The sequence below is a fragment of the Erpetoichthys calabaricus genome, chromosome 10 (genome assembly GCF_900747795.2).
Source record: "Erpetoichthys calabaricus chromosome 10, fErpCal1.3, whole genome shotgun sequence".
Classification (NCBI taxonomy): domain Eukaryota; kingdom Metazoa; phylum Chordata; class Cladistia; order Polypteriformes; family Polypteridae; genus Erpetoichthys; species Erpetoichthys calabaricus.
The window spans coordinates 68023215-68049235 of NC_041403.2; the positions used below are offsets into that span (position 1 = coordinate 68023215).

The 26021-nt window shown below is 36.0% G+C and overlaps 1 protein-coding gene across 2 annotated transcripts in view; it reads left to right on the top strand.

Moving 5' to 3' along the window:
- swt1 (SWT1 RNA endoribonuclease homolog) overlaps positions 1 to 26021 on the top strand; it is a 73908-nt gene that overhangs the window by 12843 nt on the left and 35044 nt on the right. For both annotated transcript variants that reach the window (XR_007936116.1, XM_028811370.2), the window contains exons 4-11: positions 3808 to 4768; positions 7085 to 7144; positions 15253 to 15382; positions 16941 to 17042; positions 17902 to 18090; positions 20139 to 20232; positions 20569 to 20717; positions 21182 to 21351. Coding sequence is in view for 1 of the 2 variants with exons in the window: in XM_028811370.2 (XP_028667203.1) it covers positions 3808 to 4768; positions 7085 to 7144; positions 15253 to 15382; positions 16941 to 17042; positions 17902 to 18090; positions 20139 to 20232; positions 20569 to 20717; positions 21182 to 21351 (1855 nt within the window). In the remaining variant the exon portion in view is untranslated. The remainder of the gene's footprint in view (positions 1 to 3807; positions 4769 to 7084; positions 7145 to 15252; positions 15383 to 16940; positions 17043 to 17901; positions 18091 to 20138; positions 20233 to 20568; positions 20718 to 21181; positions 21352 to 26021) is intronic.

A 26021-nucleotide genomic window follows, 5' to 3' on the forward strand; every position in this document is an offset into this window, starting at 1 on the left:
AAACAAAATGAAGACTTTGGAGTGGCCTAGTCAAAGTACTGACCTGAATCCAATTGAGATGCTATGGCATGACCTTAAAAAGGCGGTTCATGCTAGAAAACCCTCAAATAAAGCTGAATTACAACAATTTTGCAAAGATGAGTGGGCCAAAATTCCTCCAGAGCGCTGTAATAGACTCATTGCAAGTTATCGCAAACGCTTGATTGCAGTTATTGCTGCTAAGGGTGGCCCAACCAGTTATTAGGTTCAGGGGGCAATTACTTTTTCACACAGGGCCATGTAGGTTTGGATTTTTTTTTCTCCCTAAATAATAAAAACCACCATTTACAAACTGCATTTTGTGTTTACTTGTGTTATATTTGACTAATGGTTAAATGTGTTTGATGATCAGAAACATTTTGTGTGACAAACATGCAAAAGAATAAGAAATCAGGAAGGGGGCAAATAGTTTTTCACACCACTGTAGGTTATTACCTGTTTTAACACACAAACTCAGAACTCCCTTGAATAATTTTTTATGAGTTTTTTGTGATTAGCTCATTCACGTCATTAAAAAAACAGTATTTTTTGAGGTTAACAGTTATAGTCTCATATGTGTTGGGTGGGGATCATGAAAGGTATGCAACAGAAGCATGTGACCAAATATGTTTGAAATATAAAGGCATATTTAATGCAATAATAATATGATAATTGAGAAACTAAAAGCTTGCAATGCCAAATAGAAGCAGATCTGATGTATCACTCTCATTTTAAGTGCATTACTCATTTCCCTCATAGAAATCAGTGCATGAACATATTTATTTGTAACTTAGTTCAAAAAGTTCCTCCTTTGATTGGATGAAGAATTGTTCTCTTATTTAAAATGTATACAATTTTAATACTCTTCTCAGATAGCTAATAGAGTAATTAAACAAAATGACTGAGCTAGTTTTAAACATTCATACGTCATCACACAAGTACTTTTCAGTAGATTGGTTAATTTTATCTGATGTTAGTAAAGTATGGCTCTCATAATATTTTGTATGCTTAATCCATTAAAAGTATGGCTTTTTCATTCACATGACAACCCAATAATGTACTGCTGTCTGTTATACTGGAACTTGACTAGAGAGATTGACAGATTAATTTATTTGGATTCTTCACTCCTCTTTATTTAGACTCTCTTTGGAATGTGTTTGTACATTCTACAATAACCTGAATGTATGAAATTAAGTATTAACTCTATTTGTATGCATTACCAATTTATAATATTTGATATTTTAGAACTATTTTTTGTAAACTAATATTCAAAACATTCCTTCATTTTTTCTAAAGCAGCTTCAAACATTTGTTCTTGTAAAGTATCCATGTTTCCTATCTGAAATGTAAAATAATGAAGTAAAAATACTTTGTTACACTTTACTTAAGTACATTTTTCAGCTATTAAAACCTTTTATAGGGCTACTTTTACTGTTACCCCACTGCATTTTAGATCAAATAGCATAGTTTTGACTTCATTACATTTTCCTGTGGAGAAAAGCCAAGCAAAATGACACCTTTTATTGGCTAACTAATCTTTTTAGTTAGCCAATAAAAGGTGTCATTTTGCTTGGCTTTTCTCTACATTAATAATGGCTAACACGGCACAACACCCTAGTATTACATTTTCCTGTAAATTCTCATTACACAGTCCAAGCTATTATAAATTCATAAGAGACCTATCAAGTGTGTTGACAGCTTAGGTTATATAATGTTCAGCATTTCTCGGACACAGCCAATAGAATGATGTGTATCATTCATAAACGTGCAATAGCATACATTCCACTGCTCATTTGTTAGGTTGTTCCCGAGCTTCCCATGCACTAATGAAACATGGAAGGTGAATTTGCACTTTCACCACGAGATATCTGAAAACTTGACCAAAGGAAATCTCTACTTTCAAGTATTTACCTTTAAATTTAAAGAAGCATTTTGAAGTAGACGTTTTCTTCCTTTTCTTAATCTATCTTATATGGAGCTCTTGAAGTCCCAAAAAGCAATGTATTTTTAATGTTGAGCAAAGAAGATTTTAAGGGTACAATTAATATCTTAAGTACACAAGTTAAATATTGTGAGAACCATATCCATATGTTGTATGCACAGAATATTGTGGCAGATTCTTATCAGCCCAGTTAATGAAATGTTATATTGAGTTTGGCTGTAAAAGTTGCTGATTAGTTGGGGAAGACAGACTCAGGGTTCCAGCATGATCTTGTGGCCTGCAAGGATTAAGAGAGACACCAAGTTCTTGCTCTCCCTTATTATGGGAGTGCTAATAAAAGTGGTGTCAGCTTTTCCACAAGCAGAAATACCGGTACCTTATGGAATCTGAGCTTGGTAAAAGATAACAGAACACTGCCATGTCGATCAGAATCTACTTGAACTTCAATATTTATTGAAAATATACTGTAGATAGCTTATTAAGTGAATTTTCTATAGCTTATTAAGTGAATATTCTAGTTTTATTTGCAAGGGAGAACTTAGAGTAGTGATATATTGTTGGAAAGTTGCTGTATCTGTTATTCTGTCTTGCCCTAAATTGCAAAGCATATGACTTTTATTTTCTCTGAACTGTCGTTTTTTTTTAGTCCTTTATGTGATTCAGGGGAAAGCATTTAAATTTAACAGAATTTACCTAGTCCAGATTATTCTTCAGTAAAATATTAACAGTCAGATTTGTATTTGCCATTATATTATGATGTACTGAAGTTGAATTATTGTAGTGTAATATTAATGCAAGTTGGTTTAATTCTTAGGTGTTTTGGTAAATGTTTTTCTGTACAATTTAAATTGTCTATAGGAATGCATTAAAATATAAATATACTGTATATTATGAGGCAACTAGTTGGTATACATCTAGTTATGCTGGAGAGTTAATAATATGCCTTGAGTTTAATTGCGGTTAATTCTACATTTACTTTAGTGCTCAAATGGGTAATATAAAGATATAATTTGGTACAGAATTAAGCAAAAGAAACCACAGTTTTCTTAAAAGAATTCTTGTTATAGAACAATTCTTAAAGTGTTGTTTTACTATCTAATCTAATGTCCTCCTAAAATCCATCTATACTTCAATGAAGTATAATAAACCTAATCTGTGCTGATTTTCATTCTGTTTTTTATTTTGTGTATATATTAAGGTGATATGTTTGTGAGCTGTTCATTTAATTGTATGTTATTTTATTCTACTTCTCTCTGGAGTAGGGATGCCTCATCTACTGCTGCTGGGTATTCCAGTATGGGAGGCATAGTTTAAATCTTATCCACACTCAGTAGTACTACACTTCAGGTCATCACTGTGCCACTGACTGCAGTTACATACTAATCAAAGGAAATTACATGATTCTTTATTCTGTAGTTCATTTCTTTAGTAAAAATATTGTATGAGTGTTGTTTAAAAATAAAATGTATTGTTTTCAACACAAAGCCTTGCACCTTTCTCATTATTATAAAATGTACTTTTACTTTTGGTGCTTGAGTACTTTTGAAAGCAGATACTTTACTTTTACTCAAGTATTTTTTAACTGAAATACTTCTTACTTCAGTGAAAATAAAAATTTGATGGAGTACGAGTGCTTTGACTTTTTAGTCAACTTTCACAATATTATACTCCATAAAAAATATTTATTTAAGAGCCTTTTATCAAACCTAAATATTATTTTGCATGTAGAGTATCTCTAAGTTTTCAAGTATGTTGCTGCCAATTTAAATATTGTGCATTTTTTTTATGCTGAGAAATAAATTATGTTTGTAAACTACATTAAACATCTTGTGTTATTTTTTTTATAGTTCTTGCAGTAAGAAACATAAGAGACACAGAAGAGAAACCAGGTCACCTGGACATTCAGTGATTCCTGGCTATAGTAGTAAAATTAAGGATAAGAAGCTTAGGCAAGACAATGGAAGCCAGGCAAAGCTTTCCAAATGCAAAACCTCAGATGAGAGAAATTTCAGCGTAAAATCTAAGATCAGAAGTTACAAACAGGCACCTGGGAACATCACAAAGTGTCAAGTGAAGCTACCAAACCAAAGTACATGGAAGGAGTCTTCTACAAAACAAACCTTTGAGGAAAAAGCAAAAGTTGAAGTAAACAGTGAAGCATATATTGAACATTTACTTTGCACGTCTAATTATGGAACATCCAGAGACCTTTCCAGAAGTGCTGTTCAAAAAAGTAATAGTGACAGATTTGCAAAAGATTGCAACATTCAGCAAAATGCCATGCTTCAAAATACAGAACTCAAAAATAATTACGTTCAAATATCAAAATTCTCTGAACAGCTTGGTCAAAAACTAAATGCAAAGAATAAAACATTTACTAAATCAGCAAGTCCTTGCAAACAAAAGTCATCTACTACACATCCCACACATGCCTCACTTATTAAGATGAAAATTGCCAAAAAATCCATGATGTTGAAAACATCCCATAAAGTGAATGAATCTGTTCCTACTCCTAATTCAGAGAAACTGTCAAATTGTGAAACCATTAATTGTTCTGTAGCTGAAAAAATGAAAGAAGGGAGTTCTTGTCATGCTTCAGAGTTTTTTAAAAACAAATATATACAAAGAAAGAAAGTGGAATGTACAAATGATTTCAGATTGCAAAGTCCACCAAAAGAACCTTTCTTCACCAGTTTTACTAAACAAGTATTGGTTTCATCAAGCACTGTTAGAAACCAGAAGGCATCAAATGAGCACAAAAAAGTGGAAACAAAATGCATTGAAGAAAGCCCTATTTTCAGTCAAACGGTATTTTTGATTTTTTGAATTTATAAGTACTGTTAAGTCTGAAAAAAGTTTTTGGCATATATTATTGTCAGATAATATGTTCTATTTCTGTTTCTAGATTTATTTGGTTGAGTGGACAATTCTAATGGAATCAAATTAGTCCTTGAGAAGTGATTTACTTGTGTAAATAATATGAGATGTCCTGCCACAACAGACTAGGTTCAATAATTCAATTTTGTGTAAAATACTACCAGTTCTACTACTGCTAGTAAAAATATTAAGAATAGTAGTAATACTACTAATAATAAAGTTTATAATTTATAATATATTTAACTGGTTGAAGTCTGTGCATGTTTATCCATTCTCTTTGAAATATGCAGAACTATTGTTATTTATTTTCTAATTATAAATTAACAAAATTTAATGTTAACTTGCAAGCTGTATTTGATTACATTTTTCAAGTAATTTTAGAGTAAGTACTGCTGTAATATTTGAACTACAGGTCTAGTTTTCAGGGAGAAACCGAAGGCTTTTTATCTTAAAGGATACTCTACACATTCTGAGGACAAAACTCTAAACTCTGATAGCGTTTTGAGCAGGGCTGTGGAGTCGGTAGATAAATCCTTTAACTCCGACTCCTTAGTTTCCGGTACTTCTGACTCCGACTCCCCGACTCCTCTGTATTTAATATGTTAATGTATTTTCCATGTTGATTGAAGGAAGGCAACATACACTTCATTTAACCACAGAACTACTGGCTAGGAAGCTGACTCTCTACCGTATTGGCCAGTTTAAACAAAAGACAAGAACCCCTAAACACACATCAGGCCATAGCACACACCTCCACCTACATCATTACACTTGTTTATACTCAAATTAACTTGTTAAACACATTATATCTGAAATAAAATGAAAACACTTTTTGTAATGTACCATAATCCAGATTACAATTTGTAAATGTCAGGTTGTAAAATAGCTCAGCTGAACTTCACACTAGTAGTAACACAACTATGCATTGGGCTTTATTCTTGCATCAGAGAAGTACTTAATTATGACTGTTGTATATGAAATGGGACATTTGAACTTGCTGTATTTTGTTTTTCATTACAATTTAAATTTATTGCCAACTCCGACCACAACTCCAAGTACCCAAAATTGTCTCTGACTGTGACTCCACAGCCCTAGTTTTGAGTAGAAGTGAGGTAATATTATTGCACTGCATACAAAAGCTTTATACTTGGTATGTGTACAGTTACAAAAAGAAGAGAGAGAATGTAGTTTGGGCGGCGCAGTGGGTAACGCTGCTGCCTTGCAGTTAGGAGACCCGGGTTCGCTTCGCAGGTCCTCCCTGTGTGGAGTTTGCATGTTCTCCCCGTGTCTGCGTGGGTTTCCTCTGGGTACTCCGGTTTCCTTCCACAGTCCAAAGACATGCAGGTTAGGTGCGTTGGTGATTCTAAATTGTCCCTAGTGTGTGCTTGGTGTGTGTGTGTGTGTGTGTGTGTGTGTGTGTGTGCGTGCGCGTGCGTGTGTGTGCCCTGCAGTAGGCTGGCGCCCTGCCCGGGGTTTGTTTCCTGTCTTGCGCCCTGTGTTGGCTGGGATTCGCTCCAGCAGACCCTGTAGTTAGGATATAGCGGGTTGGATAGTGGATGGATGGAGAATGTAGCTTGACTTGTTCGTTTTACAGCAAGTGTTTCAAAGTCTGAGGAAGTGTTTTTAAATATCACAATAAAATTGTGGTGAATGGGACTCAAAAGTAATGAAAATTTAGGAACAAGCTGCAAAACAGCATGATTACATTTGTCATTTATCATCCCCACATGAATCGTTTTATCATCCTCACATGAAACACACATATTTTAGAGCTTCGGGTTATAAAGGAATAAAGTATTCACTTAATGTCATCCTTCTTTTAATTATATGTTTTCAGACCTTCAAGCATTTTGAGTTTGTCTTAAAATATTTTATTTTCAGGTATTGACTTTATTATTAACATATTTCCCCAGATGGTCTGTATTGAAAAAAATCTGTACCATTATTGTTATAATCAAGGAGTAAAAATGAAGTCTTCATTTTTCTACCTTAAGTGTCTATTCAGCAATAATAAATTTGGCTTTATACTATACCAGATAATTTTTTAATTCTTTAGATCTAACAATTTTCAATCTTTTCTGTCAAGGTACTGTATAAAAAGAAAATAAACTGCTGAATTTTAAAGAAGAGTGCCATATTATTTCCTTATAGTATGAAAAAATATTCTGAATATTGAATTATGATGTGTTATTCCCTTCTAATAAATGTTATTTACTTTTTTCCATTATATATATTTTTTCACCCTAGATCTCTAAAATACCAAGCTCCTGTTCTGAAGTGCAGGATGATCACAGTACTGATCAAGAGGTATGGTGTTTTAAATTAGAAAATTCAGATGAAAAATAAGAATGAGTAATAAACCCATTCTCTAGTAATGGAATAAAAATAAGGCCATGTTTGAAAGCATGATAAGTGGAAGCCTTTCTTATAGCTGCTGCTAAGTATTTCAAGAGTAGGTTTATACTGTGTTCAGTAGTTCTATAAGACATATTCATAATTATATCAGTTTTAACATATATCAATATTTAAGTACATAAAATATCTATAGAAGAAAGTGTTGCCTCTGTCTGAATGAAACGTGCAAAGTAAGTTATTTTGATTTATGCAGTTGTACATTTGACAATGATGCTGACATTTAAACTTCATTAACCAAAAAAACAAAAGACTTTTTGTATTTTTATTAATATTTAATATCTGAAAATTACAATGTTCTTAGAAAGCATTGTCTTTAGGGTTGTTTCTTTCTTTGATTAATAGTATAACACAATGGTTAAGGAATATGCCTCTATACCAGGGGTGGGCAAACTTTTTGGCTCAGGGGCCACATTGACTTTTAAAATTTGACAGCCGGGCCGGGCCGGACCAGCACTGGATGCATACATATCAAACATAAACATAAAAAAGGCATTACAGTGATCCCTCGCTATATCGCGCTTCGCCTTTCGCGGCTTCACTCCATCGCGGATTTTATATGTAAGCATATTTAAATATATATCGCGGATTTTTCGCTGCTTCGCGGGTTTCTGCGGACAATGGGTCTTTTAATTTCTGGAACATGCTTCCTCAGTTGGTTTGCCCAGTTGATTTCATACACGGGACGCTATTGGCAGATGGCTGAGAAGCTACCCAACTTACTTTCTCTCTCTCTCTCTCTCTCTCTTGCGCTGACGTAGGGGGGTGTGAGCAGGGGGGCTGTGTGCAGCTGCTTCCTGTAGGACATGCTGCACGGTGCTTCGCATACTTAAAAGCTCAAAGGGCACGTATTGATTTTTGACTTTGTTTTTCTGTGGCTCCCTCTCTCTCCCTGCTCCTGACGGAGGGGGAGTGATCTGCCGCCTTCAACAGCTTTGTACCGGCGGTGCTTCGCATACTTAAAAGCCAAAAAGCCCTATTGATTTTTTTTTGACTGCTTGCTTTGTTCTCTCTCTCTCTCTCTCTCCTGACGCGCACTCCTTTGAAAAGGAAGATATGTTTGCATTCTTTTAATTGTGAGACAGAACTGTCATCTCTGTCTTGTCATGGAGCACAGTTTAAACTTTTGGAAAAGAGACAAATGTTTGTTTGCAGTGTTTGAATAACGTTCCTGTCTCTCTACAACCTCCTGTGTTTCTGCGCAAATCTGTGACCCAAGCATGACAATATAAAAATAACCATATAAACATATGGTTTCTACTTCGCGGATTTTCTTATTTCGCGGGTGGCTCTGGAACGCAACCCCCGCGATGGAGGAGGGATTACTGTACAGTGTTAATATTTACATTCACTTTTAATGGGAACAGTGTTGTTGATCACCCTTTTTTGCCAGTGCATCGGAAGTCTGGTGAGAGTTTTGTTGTGGCAATTCTCAGAACAGATCTGAGGTGTTCATTGCTCAACTGGGATCTGTGGGGTGCTTTGTTGGTGTTCATAACATTAAAAGTCTGTTCAACTCATCCAGTTTAAGAGAGTTGAACTTCTCCTTTAAGACGGTGTCACATTAGAGATCAATCCGTTCCAACTGCAACTCCTGTGGCGCTGTTTCAGAGTCCTGTTTGAAGGGACATGAGACCAGCTGAAGTGACTTGTAAATTTTTCCAAAATCAGAGAACCGACAGCAGAATTCTCCATGCAGGTCGTCCAGTGATTTCCTGTTTTTTTTCACAAGTTGAGGGGCCTCTTTCAGCGTAGCCAGAGTGGGGAAATGAGCGAATGAGTTGTTTGACATTTGCTTTGAGGATAAAGCTAGCTTGGTTTTGAAGGCTCTGACGTTTGTGTACATTTTGTGCACAAACTGGTCTTTCCCTTGTAGCTTCACGTTCAGCTCATTCATGTGTGTCAGTATGTCCATAGCAAAAGCTAAATCACAAAGCCAATCTGTGTCACTCAGCTCAGGAAAATCGTCAGCTTTCTTAAGTAGCTCCAAAAATGAGATAATCTGCTGTTTGAGTTCCCACACTCGTTGACATACTTTCCCCAAACTTAACCAGCGGACATTGGAGTGGTTAAGCAAGTCCTGGTGATCAGCGTCAATTTTTTCAAGAAACTTTATAAACTGACGATGCTGAAGTCCCCTCGCTCGAATAAAGGTAACGAGTTTTACAACTGGCTTCACTACGTAGTCAAGCTGCAATACGGATTTACACAGTGCTTCCTAGTGGATTAGGCAGTGTAAGAAAATTACCTCTTGCTCAGGGTTGTCCTCCTTCACCCTCTTCTGGATTCTTTTGAGCAACCCAACGTTTTTTCAAGTCAGATTTGGTGATCCATTTGTGGTAATGTTGGCGAGCGTACTCCAAGGTAGCTTGTGCCTATTTATGACCCCCGACACGCTGTCATACAAGTCCTCTCCCCGCGTTTTCGCCTTTAGGGATTCCATGACCAAAAACTCCTCCATTATCTCAAAATTGTCATTAATCCCTCTGATAAAAATTAAAAGCTGAGCGGTGTCCTTTATGTCATTACTTTCATCCAGTGCCAAGGAATATAATGTAAATGACTCCACTTTTTTGTTTAACTTGCTAGCCATGTCTTCGTCAATTAGCTCAACACGGCGAGTCACTGTCCTGTGTAATAAGCTAATTTTTTCAAATTTTTTCTTGCTCTCAGGACACAAGATACCTGCTGTCTCTACCATGCACTCTGAGAAACTCCCCTTCGGAGAAAGGCTTGCTGGTCTTTGCTAATTTGAATGCCAGCACATAACTTGCCTTTGTGCTTGATTCTTGGATGGCAGTTTGTCGGATAAAGGTGTTTTGCTGAGCCTGCAAACTAGCTGCCAACCTATGAGCGGTAGCCTTCCGTTCTTGCTTTGACTTGTTGTTAGCGTAATTAGCATGCTTGGTGGAAAAGTGACGGCTGATGTTGTATTCCTTTAAAACCGCAACAGTTTCTTGGCAAATAAGACATACAGTCTTTGACTGGACTTCAGTGAAAAAGTATTTAGTTGTCCATTCCTTATTAAACACTCGGCACTCACTGTCGACTTTTCTTTTCTTTGGCCCATTCATTGTTGCAGATGGGTTCAGAGCAGTAGCAGAGTAATAACAGAGAGTAACCTGGGCTCCGAAAAATCAAGTCAATATATCACTGGGCCTAATGCGCCACCTGGTTGAACGCCAGGCATTATAGGACAAGGTCAAATGGATGCAGTCATAATTATGACATAATTTGATTTGGGCAATTTTGTACCAATCTTCGGCGAGCCGGATGTGGCCCGCGGGCCGTAGTTTGCCCACCCCTGCTCTAAACCATAATGATGCCAGAGAATAATTCTGCCTATGTTTTAGCCTATAAAATTGGATATAAACCATTTTACTATTCACTTTTAAAGTGGCATGAAATCATCTTCTTCTTCTTTCAGCTGCTTCCGTTAGTGGTCACCACATCAAATCATCATTTTCCATATCTTCCTGTCCTCTGTATCTTTGCATGTTACACCCACCACCTGCATGTCCTCTCTAACCACATCCCTAAACCACCTCATAGGCCTTCCTCTTTCCTCTTACCTGGCAGCTCCATCCTTAACATCCTTTTCCCAATATACCCAGCATCACTGCTCTGCGCATGTCCAAACCAATGCAATCTCGCCTGTCTGACTTTGTCACCCAACCGTCCAACCTGAGCTGACCCTCTAATGTACTCACTTCTAATCCTGTCCATCCTCGTCACACTCGATGCAAATCTTAACATCTTTAACCCTGCCATCGCCAGCTCTGTTTCCTGTTTTTTGGTCAGTGCCACTGTCTCCAACCCATATAACATAGCTGGTCTCAATGCCTACAGCGGGAAAAATGAATATTGAAAATGTCAATGTTTTCCTCAGTAAATATATTTCTAATGGGACTATCGACATGAAGTTTACACCAGAAGTCAGTAACAACCCAAGTAATCCACACATACAAATAAATCAAAATAAATAAGTCCATTAATTAAGTTCTGTATAATAAAGTGGAATGACACAGGGAAAAAGAATTGAAGAAAAGAAGATGCAAAAAGGCATGGAAAGCCAAGAAACCAGCTGAAATCTTTCAGTATTTAGAAAGCAATCCTGCCTCCATCAGTACAAATTAATATCGGCTGGTTTAGTCCTAATTAATGGCCTATAAAAAGGTTTTTCATTACCAAGCTGTCACACAAGAAGCATCTCATGATGGGTAAAAGGAAGGAGCTCTCTCAAGACCTTTGCAACCTTATTGTTGCAAAACATACTGATGGCATTGGTAACAGACATTTTTCTAAACTTCTGAATATTCCAGTGAGCACTGTTGGGGCCATAATCCGGAAGTGGAAAAAACATCATTTCACCATAAACCTGCCACGACCAGGTGCTCCTCGCAAGATTTCTGACAGAGGAGTCAAAATAATATTTAGAAGAGTTGTTCAAGAGCCAAGGACCACTCGCAGAGAGCTTCAGATGAGACCTGGAATTAGCAGGTTGTGTTGTTTCAAAGAAAACAATAAGTAGTGCACTCAATCGCCATGGCCTCTAAGTATGCTCACCACGCAAGCTCAGTTAAAGTTTGCTGCACAACATTTGGACAAGCTAATGAAATACTGGGAGAATATAGTCTGTTCAGATGAGACCAAAATTGAACTCTCTGGATGTCATTGTTCACACCATGTTTGGAGGAGAAATGGCACTGCATCATCACCCCAGAAACACCATACCAACAGTGAGTAATTGATGGAAGGATGAATGGAAAAAACGTACTGGGACATTCTTGATAAGAATCTGCGGCTATCTGCCAGGATGCTGAAGGTGAAATGAGGGTAGACGTTTCAGCAAGACAATGATCCCAAACACACAGCCAAGAAAACTCTCAATTAGATTCAGAGAAAGAAAATAAAGCTGCTAGAATCCCAGTCAACCCGACTTGAATCCAATTGAAAATTTATGGAAAGAACTGAAGATCAGAGTTCGTAGAAGAGGTCCCCAGAACCTTCAAGACATGAACACAGTTTGCGTGGAAGAATGAGCCAAAATTACACCTGAGCAATGCATGCGACTATTGGATTAATTAGGTTGTTACCAACATCTGGTGAAAATTTCACATCAATAACCCCATTAGAAATATATTTACTGAGAAAAACATTGACACATTAAATGCTTTTTTGCCTCACATTATGTTAGAATTGGCACTACAGCCACTGTTAAAAACCTCACACTGTTGCAGTGTGGTCCTGAGGTGTTACTCGCTGCATCTCGGGTCCCAATCCTGGTGGGTGCAGCAACACGCTATCAGCGCATGCTCCCAACCTCCAATACACCTGGCCTTACTCCCCTTTCATCTGGTCTCTTGCATGCACAATATATGAACCTTCCTTCTAACTCTCTCTCCTTACCAGTCTTACTGCCAACATTCAAAGTTTCTACCCTCACTTCCACTCTCTTTATCTTCCTGTTCTCTCTCTGCCTCCAGACACGCCTTCCTCCACTTCTTCTCCTTCTTTAGCCAACAGTAGCTCAAATTTCCTCCAGCACTTTGTTGGTTAACAGTACTGGTGGTGACCATTGTTAACCCAGGCCTTGGCCTACCTGGTATGGAAATATGTATTGTTGTCTGCGTATTGATCTGGCAAAATTTTACACCAGATGCGCTTCCAGACATAACCCTCCCCATTTATCCAGAATTAGGACTGGCATGAAGAAACACACTGGTTTATGCATCCTCTGAGCTGGGGTAAAGTGCCATGAGATGATGTTCACAAAAGATACGCACTATATAAAATTAGTGTTTAACAAATGAAGAAGTATGGTAAAGCAAAAACCAACTGAACAGCATTACTGAATGAAGTAAACATTTGGAGAATCCTCAGTCATTTATGTAGGAAGCAAAGTTTTACTAAGGTAGGCCAGTAAGGTGCCCTCAGCCCTCCGAGGCATTCTGTAATTTAATGGGTTCATGATGAAGTCAGTAACTGTAAAAATAATAGTAAAGAAGATGGATGGGTATTTTATCAACATCTGTTAATTCCTTTATGTTTACAACAACAACATTTATTTATATAGCACATTTTCATACAAAAAATGTAGGCTCAAAGTGCTTTACATAATGAAGAAAAGAAAAATAAAAGACAAAGTAATAAGTTAAAATAAGACAACATTAATTAACATAGAATAAGAGTAAGGTCCGATGGCCAGGGAGGACAGAAAAAACAAAAAAAAAAAACTCCCAGACGGCTGGAGAAAAAAATAAAATCTGTAGGGGTTCCAGGCCATGAGACGGCCCAGTCCCCTCTGGGCATTCTACCTAACATAAATGAAACATTCCTCTTTGTATTTAGGGTTCTCATGGAAGGACTTGATGATGATGGTCATGCAGACTTCTGGCTTTTAATCCATCAATGTTGGAACATCACGGTGCTTTGAGTAGATGGTGGTGGCGCTAGAAACCGGAAAAAGAAACAGAAGAGAGAGTAGGGATTAGTACGTATTTTAGAGCCACCATGAATAGTTATTATAATGAATTGGATATACAGAGTATCAGGATTAAATTAAAGTGAAGTTATTAGAAAGCCATGTTAAAATAATGTGTTTTCAGCAGTTTTTTTAAAGTGCTCCACTGTATTAGCCTGGCGAATTCCTATTGGCAGGCCATTCCAGATTTTAGGTACATAACAGCAGAAGGCCGCCTCACCACTTCTTTTAAGTTTTGCTCTTGGAATTCTAAGGAGACACTCATTTCAGGATCTAAGGTTACGATTTGGAATGTAAGATGTCAGACATTCCGATATATAAGATGGGGCAAGATTATTTAAGGCTTTATAAACCATAAGCAGAATTTTAAAGTCAATCCTGAATGACACAGGTAACCAGTGTAGTGACATCAAAACTGGAGAAATGTGCTCGGATTTTCTTTTCCTAGTTAGGATTCTAACAGCTGCATTCTGCACTAGTTGCAAACGATTTATGTCGTTTTTGGGTAGTCCTGAGAGGAGTGCGTTACAGTAATCTAGTCGACTGAAAACAAAAGCGTGAACTAATTTCTCAGCATCTTTCAATGATATAAGACGTCTAACTTTTTCTTTGTTTCTTAAGTGAAAAAATACTGTCCTAGTGGTCTAATGAATATGTGATTTAAAATTCAGATTACAGTCAACAGTTACCCCTAAGCTTTTTACCTCCGTCTTGACTTTTAATCCTAATGCATCCAGTTTATTTCTGATAGCCTCATTGTATCCATTATTGCCAATTACTAAAATTTCAGTTTTCTCTTTATTTATCTTATGTTGTTGTTATGTTTACAATCACTCTAATGGCTTATCACATATACAACAGCTATAGTTTGGCAAAGCAGTAGTGGTATAAATTGCAACAATATTATTATCAGTGGAGAAACAAAACAGATATGGGTCAGTAGCAACTCATAATAAATGCTGAACTTTCATCCATCCATCATCCATCCCACTATATCCTAACTACAGGGTCACGGGGGTCTGCTGGAGCCAATCCCAGCCATCACAGGGCAGAAGGCAGGAAACAAACCCCGGGTAGGGTGCCAGGCCACTGCAGCTGAACTTTCATTTTTGAAAAAACAATAGTCAAACACAATTGCAAACTTGCTTACATTGACAGGTTGCTGAGCTGAGTTTTTAAAGAGTGACTCTGAGGTTCTCCGTGCATAGAAAAAGTCATACATGTTATGCAAAAGTGACTTATGCATGAAACAATTTCTTTGTGTTTCTCTGTAAATAACGATTAACAAAAATACTTTTAATTCCACATGAAGGAATTCCATAGGAATGACTCCACACAATATTTATTATTAGAGGCTAAACTATTATTTTTCTTTTTGTTTCAATTTATCGTTAACCAATTCTGCCACTAGACATAGTGAGTTAAAAGAGTTTATTTTAAAAGTTCCAGTTTATTTAATGTAAAATAATAAATTGTTTAATATAAAGATTATTTCAAAGCATGTCTTTATTTTTGTCAGATGCAGCTAGCAGAGGAGCTTCATGTAGCTCGCTCTGAAAAACGTCTGGAGGTTGATGTAGTGAACTGCTATGGGGAGTTGACATCTATGGATATTGACCTTCCTGAAGAAGATGCAAAATTACTTATAAGTAAGGGGTTCACATTTATTCATCTAGATTAAACAAATTTTGTCATGGTAGTATTGAGTAATGGTTGTCCAATATGGAAGGAAAAATGTATATGTCATGGCATATTAGCATAAATAGCCATAAAAGTAATTAATTGCTTCTGAAGCATTAGATTTAACATAAATTAGAATGTTAAGCAAATAAGATAGGTCAAGCAAATGGTTAATTAAAAAATCAGTCATATTGCATTTTCTTGTAAAAAAAGGAAAATTACCAGTATTAAGAGAGGAAGAGTAGAACAGGACAAGAATGACGTACAGAAACTACCCGAGGACAGGATAGGGAGGGACAGGAGCACCTGTGTTCAAGGCTAGGAAGCTGAGGAACGATACCACTGACTTAATGCAGGAAAAATGGTCAGGGTAGGCACGTGAGAAGCCAGCTGGAATAGTGAATCAGCAGAAACAGCAAAGGCACTGATACAAGGCCAGGGTGATGTCATGTATGAAAACTAAAATGAGTGTATTCATGTACTAACATAAATAAATATAGAAAGATATATAAGCATTAGCCTTAGTGTAGATATTAATGCAGGTCAGGACTGCCGAACAATGATTAAATAAAAGCACATGCCATATTTCTTTTTAATTAAAGCTTAGCTTTAAGATGCCAAGTATAAACTAGTATGCGAGCCAAGGAAGGGGAAGTGATAAGAAAAAGCTATTTTTTTATATATTGGGATATGGTACTTTTACACTTCTTATAGATATCAAGAGTTGCATCACAATGAAAATATTCGTGTAGCTTTAAGATTCTTTCTTTATCAGTGTAGTATTTAATAGAGCCTACATATTTGGTAAACAAGACAGACTAGGAAAGTGAACAGAGTTGTTTATGGAGAAATTTTTGACTTGCCTGGAACAGACAAATGTTTTGGTTAAGTGTTTTAACATTTATGATAATGTTGTTGTGGATGCAAACATGTGTTTTTAGAAACCTCTAAAGGTCTAAATGCAGATTCAGAGCCCAATCCATATGTAAATATGGTTTATTCTATGCAAGGAAATTGTGACTGACTTGGAAAGTGCAATTCACAGTAATACATCTGCTTCTGGATGTTGTGTTCACTGATATCAAATTCTCAGTGAGTGTTTAGCTATTGGATAGTTATTATATTTATCACAGTTTATGTATATGCTGGAAGACAGAGTAGATCTAAACAAAAGAGGCAGTGCGAGGTACTCATTGCATAGCTACCAATGCAAATGTAGGTTCGGCACATCTGAATATCAAAGTTGAAATGTATCTATAACTACAGTTTCTCTTTCCACATAAATAAACCCATAGCTGCACTAGTTTATTCTATAAAATGGAGTGCACTGATAAAGACTAGGAATTTAGGTAAAAGTTTCATTTTGATGGTTTTTAATCCTCTAATGTCAGTCAGTGAGACTAGTTAGACCTTATGCTTGAAAAATATTTATTTTTAGTTATGATTTATTTTTAATAATTTTGCTATTTTTAACATGGTTTTAAAAATATCTTTTATCTAAAAACATGTTTATTTGTGTTTACTTAGGGAAAAAGAACTTGGCACAAAATCTGCTTATTGTCCTGGACACAAATATCCTTCTCAGTCATCTAGACTTCATCAGGATGCTTAAGGAACATGGAATACCAGGTACTAATTAGCCTTTTTAACTCAAATATTTCTGTTGTTCAATATATGCTAAATTATGTCTGTTCTCAGACTGTGTAACCATATTTGTCAAAACTGACAAATCCCTCGTACCATTTGTAAAACTAAGGGGGACAGGGCTTTTGCAGCTTCTGCTCCTCAACTGTGGAACTGTTTACCTCATTACATAAAGGAGTCGTCTACAATTGAACTGTTCAAAACAAGTTTAAAGACTCATTTCTATTCACTTGCATTCCGTGACCTTCAGTAATACTGATGGTTTCCTCATTGTGATTATGTAACATTACTTCTATTTATTATTTATTTTATTTATCTTCATTTATTTTATTTCTATTTATGTTTTTCATGTTAATTGTAGGGCAGCACGGTGGCGCAGTGGTAGCGCTGCTGCCTCGCAGTTAGGAGACCCGGGTTCGCTTCCTGGGTCCTCCCTGCGTGGAGTTTGCATGTTCTCCCCGTGTCTGTGTGGGTTTCCTCCGGGCGCTCCGGTTTCCTCCCACAGTCCAAAGACATGCAGGTTAGGTGGATTGGCGATTCTAAATTGGCCCTAGTGTGTGCTTGGTGTGTTGGTGTGTTTGTGTGTGTCCTGCGGTGGGTTGGCACTCTGCCCGGGATTGGTTCCTGCCTTGTGCCCTGTGTTGGCTGGGATTGGCTCCAGCAGACCCCCGTGACCCTGTGTTTGGATTCAGCGGGTTGGAAAATGGATGGATGGATGTTAATTGTATGTTTTTCTGTAATTCTATTATTGTAAAGCACTTTGGCCACAGCATTCCTATGTTGTTTTAAATGTGCTATATAAATAAAGTTGACATTGTCATTGATTTTTATCCATTTTTTTCAGGCATGGGTTTCCCTGTTTTAATTATCCCTTGGGTGGTTCTACAGGAACTAGATGCTGTCAAGAATGGAAAGCTGTCTCTTTTAGTGGTAAAAAAGGCAATTCCAGCAGTTAACTTCATATACACCTGTTTGAAAAGCCAAGATCCACGATTATGGGGGCAATCTATGCAGCAGGCCTCCCAGGAAACATGTAGGTTTAATATGCTGCATTTTTATTCTGGGAGAGGAGTGATACTAATTTTAGGTTGCTGCACTATTTCATTTGATTTTCATAGGACAAGCATTACAAATCGTTTTAATATTTTTACTATGTGTTGCCATGTAGTAATCTGTAGCAGTATTCAGAATTAAGTTAGTATCTTCTTTCCACTTACTAAATGATTTTTTCTACTAGCAGACTTAAGTGTAACACATTTTTTGGTCAAAAATTAATTAGTACCATCTTTTTATATTGTACATTTCACATTTTTTCACAGACAATTTCCTACACTTCTCTTGCTATTTTTCAGTTGAATTTATACCCATATCATGCATTTTTAATGTTTCTTTAAATTGTAAATGATATGAAAATGTATGCCTCACTATTTAATTGATAAACCTCAATTAGAGATAAGCTGTTTTGATTTAAATTGCTTATTTTATTTAAATTTGTTTATGTTATAAATTATGTAGCTATTGTTGTAGAGTTGCTTAAATGCCAAATGAGGGTGCTTGTGTCACACACACTCTATAGAAGCTTTACTGAATAGTTATTTGTTGATAATTTAAATAACTTAAGGTTTTATGATTTTATTCTACAAAGAAGTCTGCAGCAATTCTAAGGGGAGCTAGTAACAGTTGCTTTTTAACTTCTAGATTGGTTTAGATATTTTATAATATTTTATGCAGTTGACATAGAACAAGCATTACTTTTTCATGGTCTGTTCTGAGTGCTTTTTTATATTTAGTTGATTAAAATTAAGTTCAATTCAGTTTATCTTTTTATACTGCACTTCACTGCGTGCAGGTATAGACTGTTGTAATAAGTTCATAGGTAGATACAAATATACAGTTTACAAATTATTAACTACACAATGAGTACACGTAAAGACACAGATTTGTTTAAATACAGTAAATATGAAACAAAGTGGTTCAGAACTGATGATCGTAAATGGAGCCCAGTACTATCTATCCATTAAATAATTGTTGACCAATGAACTGAAATCTGTTAAGATCTCTTGATAAATGATAGTTTTGTTCTGTACATCATGAAATACTTCTAGACAACCACTGTGAGGGAGAGATTTAAATAAATATTTTATTTCCAGGATAATTTATGTCACGTAATGATGTACTAATTTACACTTTCATACCAATTTATTTTGCTGTTATTTTTTGTTGGTGAAAAATTATTGTCACACAACCCTGATTTATAAACAGTGCATTCTGTTATAAGGTCTTGACATTTTTGACATTCTTCTAAAAGCTCATTTTACAGAGGAGTTTATTATTTCAGTATTGAATTGAAGTCCAAGCCATGGACTGATATGGCTTTATAAATTGGTTCAAGGATTTCAGCAATTAAGCAAAATAAATGGGGTCAGAGATATGTTGTAGTTCAGCTTGAAAAGAGTCTGTTGACCCAGACCAACACAAAAAATGAAGGAATGTCCAATCATTCTAAAAACAAGTGCTAAAGTTACAAAGAAATGAGATAACATCATTATTTTTTTTTATTTACGTTTATTTATGTCCTTCCTAATATTTATGTACTGCTCATGGATGACACCTTAGATTTCACAGATTTGAATCTCACAGTGTCTGGAAATTAATGTAGTAGTGTGTGAAAATGAATGCAGAGAAAGTGTAAATTGCAATAAATGCACATCAGAAAGCTTCAGTTTGGAAAACCTGCATAAAGGATACAGTTTTTAAGGCTGATGCAGATGTGAGTGTTTATAACTGTGTTACTGCATTCATTTTTGCGCTACATTTCAGTGAGAAATGCATGTGTTTGTGCCATTTCCTCTCATCTCCATCAGTTGGCAGACTTTATATACTATTAGTATTTATTTAGCACCCCCAGTTTTTACACATGGCCAACCATATGTTACTTGGTCAAGAACAAGCACAGAGTTGAAGTAAAATTTCTTGATACACTCACCATAAAGTTATTTAAATTATGTTATGTTGATTTATAGCAATGTACTGTTGACTGGCCAGGAAAAACTTAAGTTTTTAACTTGCATTTTTTTTCAGATGGTTTGAGTATTGAAAATAATGATGATCGTGTGCTGCAGTGCTGTCTTCAGTATCAGAACATGTATCCAAATGTAAATGTTGTACTTTGCACGTGAGTGGTTTCACTGCTTTTTATATGTTCTTTCAATAATATAACCTGCAAACCCATAGTGCTATTAACGTTTAACTTAGTGTATGAGGATACTATTTACAAGATTTTCATTACTATTAATCAGCTGTCAATTTTCTTAATGTTGCTTTTAGTTGTGGCCCTTATGAATTTTTTTGCCTAATTGTAGTCATTTAAAACATTAATAAACTAATTAATACTTTGTTTTAATTGACAGTTGACATTTGGATATTTTAACATTTCTAGTTCTTTTCAGTTTTAGAGAATTTTTCATAAAATCTTTGAAATATCCTGATTCACTCTTCTGCTTTGTTTTAGTAATGACAAGAATTTGTGCTGCAAAGCCATGCTCAGTGGAATGAAAGCTGTTAGTAAATCTGACCTTGTTATTGAGTTAGAAAATCTTGGGAATAGCAGATGTGTACACTCAAGTCAAGATTCCCAAGACACCTCGCATCAGAAAAAGGGTACATATTTCGGAAATCTTTCAGTGAAATTTACGGTAAATGAAAGCAGCATGCTAGTGAAACTTGAGTTGTTCATGCTGTTCTTATATTTTCAAGTTTATTTTTGCATCTTGCTCCCCTAAGCAAAAATGTACTGAAATAACTTATTTTGGAAAGTGAATGAATTAATAAATGTTCTGTTTTACTATTTAAAATTGAATGCCTTTAAGCAAGCAATTACAAAACTATAATAATCGCTTGTCATTTCAGTAGTGTTTTACTTTAATAAAATTATATAGTAAATGTCACAGTCAAACATTAAAATCATTGGTGCCAAAAAGTTAAAACCTTTTGCTTAATTCTGAGTTTAACTTCCCAAAAATACGAAAACTCGCTGGTTTACTATAGACAAGGTGAAGAGAAGTAATAATATGTCATATTAAAACTTAAGATGTGCTCAGATCCATATATTGTTTGAATTGTAGAATCATGCAGCAGACAGTGTGAAAATAAAGAGGAGTCCCAAGACAACAACAGCTTATCAACCTATGATGTGGCCAGCGTTATCAGTACTATTAAAGAATCTTTAAGAAAAGCACTTTCCGTGGTATTAGAAACTGAGATGAAGATTGCCTTTGATAATCTTTGGACAGAGGTGAGCTGTATTTTTCTTTACGGTCCATTTTTCCAAGGATATGTAGTTAAAATGATTGAAGATTTAAATATACTCCTCTTATGCCACAATATCTAATGACGTTTTCCTAGCATGTGCTGTTCATATGACCTATTATCTAAATATAACTAGCTCAGACCACAGTGTCTAATGGCAGGAGTTATGGTCGGTATTTGTTAAAGCACAGATAGTATCACATTTTGGCTGCAGTCGCCAAATATATTCATTAAATTTAATGTTGCTGCCATGTCCTCATGAAAATATTTATAGACTGCATCTACATTCATTTTAATTTCTAATATTTGTTAGGAGATTATACTCTCATTTTGAGAAGTACACTTTTTTAATAATGCATATCTGTTCAATGAGTATTTGAAAGTATTTTTTAGATGGAGTTCTTTACTGTGCTGCTTTATACTCCCGTTTTCTGATTATTTTGGGCTACCATGCTCTGGAAATACTGCTGCTGTTAAATTATGTGATGAATTCCTTGATGTATACAAATATCTGTATTTAATGGATATCTACAAAGGTCTGGAAGCCCTTGTTAATTTTTCAAAGTTTCATAGTCTGTTTTTTTTGCTTTGTTTTTAATGGCTTGATTTAATGTAAAGTTATGTTCTATGTATAAGCGTATGGGCATGAATTTGCTTGTATCCAATATGATGGCATTTTTCAGTTTAGTGTATTAAAATATGTTTATTAGACCAACTGGAACCTTTATCTTCAGAATGTTTGATTGATTTATTGAAGTCTTGTGACTTGGTACCCATTTATTAGTATAACTAGGGGGCTTCACCCCCTGCTCACTTCGCTCACCCACCCCCCGCTCCCTCCCCCGCCTGCGCTTTGCACCAACCACTTCGCGTCTCTGCTGCTTGCGTTGTGAAGAGTGGGGCTGAACGCACCCCAAGGAGACACGATTGCTCCTCCGACACCCCCTCTTAAACGGTAATACAATGAGAAACACATACAGTTGTTTTTTTACCTCCTCTTTTCTCGGTCAGCTGCTGGATTTCTGCTGCTGCCGTGTTACGTGATCTGCATTTCGCACGGCGCACTTCCTGTCATATCACCTATGTCCATATATTCGATCTCTTTTCGCTTTTACCTTTTCATCAGTATCACATTGAATTTTGATTCCATGTTTGGAATTACATCATGACAACACAAAGTATAACTGCCCATGAATGAATACTGTTTCATTGTCTCTACAAGAAACGTGTCTGACATAACCAAGCAGGACTTGTCCAAATCTCTTTTTTACATAAGCTCTTGTCTTGTGGAGCTTCTGGCCCTGGGTCTGGTTACATTGCTTGGTACAAAGACTTGTCTCGCAGGACGTGAAAGTGTCTCGGAGACAATCACATCTCATTTCCTTCCAAGATTTTTTTTTATAATAGAGAGATGTATTCAGAATCCAGCTTTAACTAGAAGAAAATATACTGTATATGTTCCCTGCCCATAGGGGTCATGCCCTCTTTACATTTCAGCCCAGATAACCTTTTTTTTTTTTTTTTTTTTTTTTTTTTAAATGTTTTCTCTGATAATCTTGTGGCATTTTGTGATGTTTTTCAAACTCTTTGATTTAGGTGCTTGGGCCTTGATGTTATCATGTTTAAATTATCATTTCATTCAACCTTTTTAAAAGACACACCCTGTAAGGTGGTTTACAAACCCACCTTTTATTGATATGGAACATAAATTCAGTTTATCAAAGAGTACCATTGCAGTTTTCCCTAATGCATCAATGTGTGGGACATGTGGTGGACAAACTTAAGCTGTTTTATAATAAACATCCTGTGACATTCACAAAATAGGATTTGTGTGTTCATAGCGTGCAAATCCCCCCACAGTTCTTTTTATTATTTTTAATTAAAAGGCTTGGCATTTTCTTACCTAAACTAAGAGGAAGCTTTTTTCTTTCACCACAGTTAATATTCATTGTTAAAGATACAGTATTATTTTTAAAGGAGCAAGAGTGAGCTTTTGCCATTATAATACAACAAAAGGGGAAAAAACAACAAAAAAAGCTTATGCTCATAACATGTTTTATCACCCATTGTTTGTGAGCACCCAGACTTTCTTAAAGGCATAAATGTTTGCCCTTTTTGCTTAAATAATTGACAATTAATTTATTAATATGAAGGTTATTAAGGCCACAAGGTATGAAACCAATTCCCAGAAAAACAAGTCAGTAAGTTAGTATTTATTATTAAATGGCGGAAAGTGCCGTTTTTCTTTAAAATTTTACATTGATTTAGACTTCAATAATATTTAATGAAAATGATATGCCAATTGATGTGTAAATTCAGGGTCAAAATGAAGCTCAATATTTCTTGAATGAACTTCTATGCTATTTAACTTCTATTGTCCTTCTAATGACAGCATATAGTTATTAAGCATTAACTAAATCAGTACTGTTAGCTACCAATAAAATTAACCAACAGTTGAAATTAATCTAACTTTATTCATCTTTTAATATGTCAAAGTTGCTTGCATGGATCTTTTCTACAATTCAGCTAATAAACTAACTAGTAAGTAAGAGAGCCTGTGTGTTGGTGAAAGTTTCAAATGTGTCCTCAGTACAACAACATATGGAGTACTTCATATGTCAACTAACGTTAGCAGCCTTTAACAACATGTAGCTGTCCTGAGGTCTATATGGTAGTAATAAATAATGTTCAACCATATATCAGATCGTATTGCAACATCATGTCTGTTAAACACAGTTAAACACTCAAAACTATTACACAATGCTGTTGCGATTCCAGTAAACTGTTAGCTTTTGTGTAGTAGCAGTTGATGTAACGTTACAGGAAGTTACAAAAAGTTACATTTTCTAAACACACCTGCAACTAGTACAGCACGATGTTGACTTGAATCCATCTCTCAGCTCATTTATAGAACATATTTCACAACAATTGGTGTGTTTATGAAACAACAGTAACTCCAATAGAGTCAAGCTGAGAGAACTCCAGAGCTCGACTCCATTGAGGAGGTTGTTGGCATTGCATTATACAGTACATCAGTGATGTTACATGATACACTCAGTTACACTATGGTTAAGATCTGCATATAGGAAGGGGTGCCTATGTTGATTTGATTGGCATTTGGGCAGCCAATCAAAAATGCAATTCAGACTGTTGAACTGCTACTGACTGTCTCTTTTCAGCTTCACCCCAACTTCCCTTTTCACAATGCACAGAATTCAATGGTTGATCTGTGATACTATGGGTTTGAACTAATGAGGCCCTGTGTGATTACACCTTTTTCTGTTTCTGTCGGATACGCTATGCCAGTGATATAAATAATAACTCGGCTACACTGTTTTATTTGAGTGGCTTAGCAAAGGTTTATGAATGTTAAAATATTAGTATTTACAGGGATTATGTTGAAAATTGTTTTTGGTTTTACTAATTTTACCTCAGTACCTTTTCATAATATTTCCTGTGGTCAACAAGTTTTACAAAATTATCTAACATTTCTATATAAGTAACCAGGTGACAGTCCCTATTATATGCCCAGCCTTGATGTTAATGCTAGCTACTGATTGTGTTTAAAGAAAAAAAAAATCAATTAGTACTAAAATTCTATATACAGTGGAACTTCAGGTCACGACCGTAATTCGTTCCAAAACTCTGTTCATAACCCGATTTGGTCGTGACCTGAAGTAATTTCCCTCATAGGATTGTATGTAAATACAATTAATCTGTTCCAGACCGTACAAACTGCATGTAAATATATTTTTTTAAGATTTTTAAGCTCAAAAATAGTTAATTATACCATAGAATGCACAGCATAATAGTAAACTAAATGTAAAAACATGAATTCACACTATAGCCTTACGAACCGCTTGCTGTAAACACTTTTTTTTTTAATGAGTTTTAAGCACAGGGAAAAACATGAACATTTGAAAAATCCGTAATTTAATAAACAACCAAGAAAAGTAACATTGCAACAATGCATGCTACGAACCGATCGTTGTAAACACTTTTTTTAATGAGTTTTAAGCACTGGGAAAAACATGAACATTTGAAAAATCGGTAATTTAGTAAACAACCAAGAAAAGTAACATTGCAACAATGCACGCCATGAACCTTTCGCTGTAAACAGAAGTGAAGTGGAGGTTAAAATCGAATAGAAAAAAGTCTTCATTGAATACAATGAGGTTAAAACAATGCTCGAATCAGTCTCTTTAAAAACAAGCCCGGTGCATTCTTTAACTGCCTTTGCGGCCTTACGCGGCCAGCCCACTCACTCGCGCTCGCTCTCTCTCTCTAGCTCGCTGCACAGGGAATGCACAGGGAGAGACTGAACACATGCGGAAATCATCGGCGCGTACAAACCGGAAGGGAAACTGGCTTGTTTGTCACCCGAGTATGTGGTCGTGAACAGATGCAAAAGTTTGGCAAACTTTTTGGTCGTAACCCGATTTGTACGTGTTCCGAGACGTTCGTGACTCGAGGTTCCACTGCACTACAATACATGCTGACCTCTGGCCTTTCCAAGAATTAGTTTCTAGCCCCAGTAATGTGTATCAGTATTTCGATGTGCCACATGTGTTCTACAGGCAGCAAATACCATTGTTGTCAGTCCTCTTCTTCCTGTCATGAAAATCGGCTTTGGCGAGTAGCTTCACACTCAGCAGT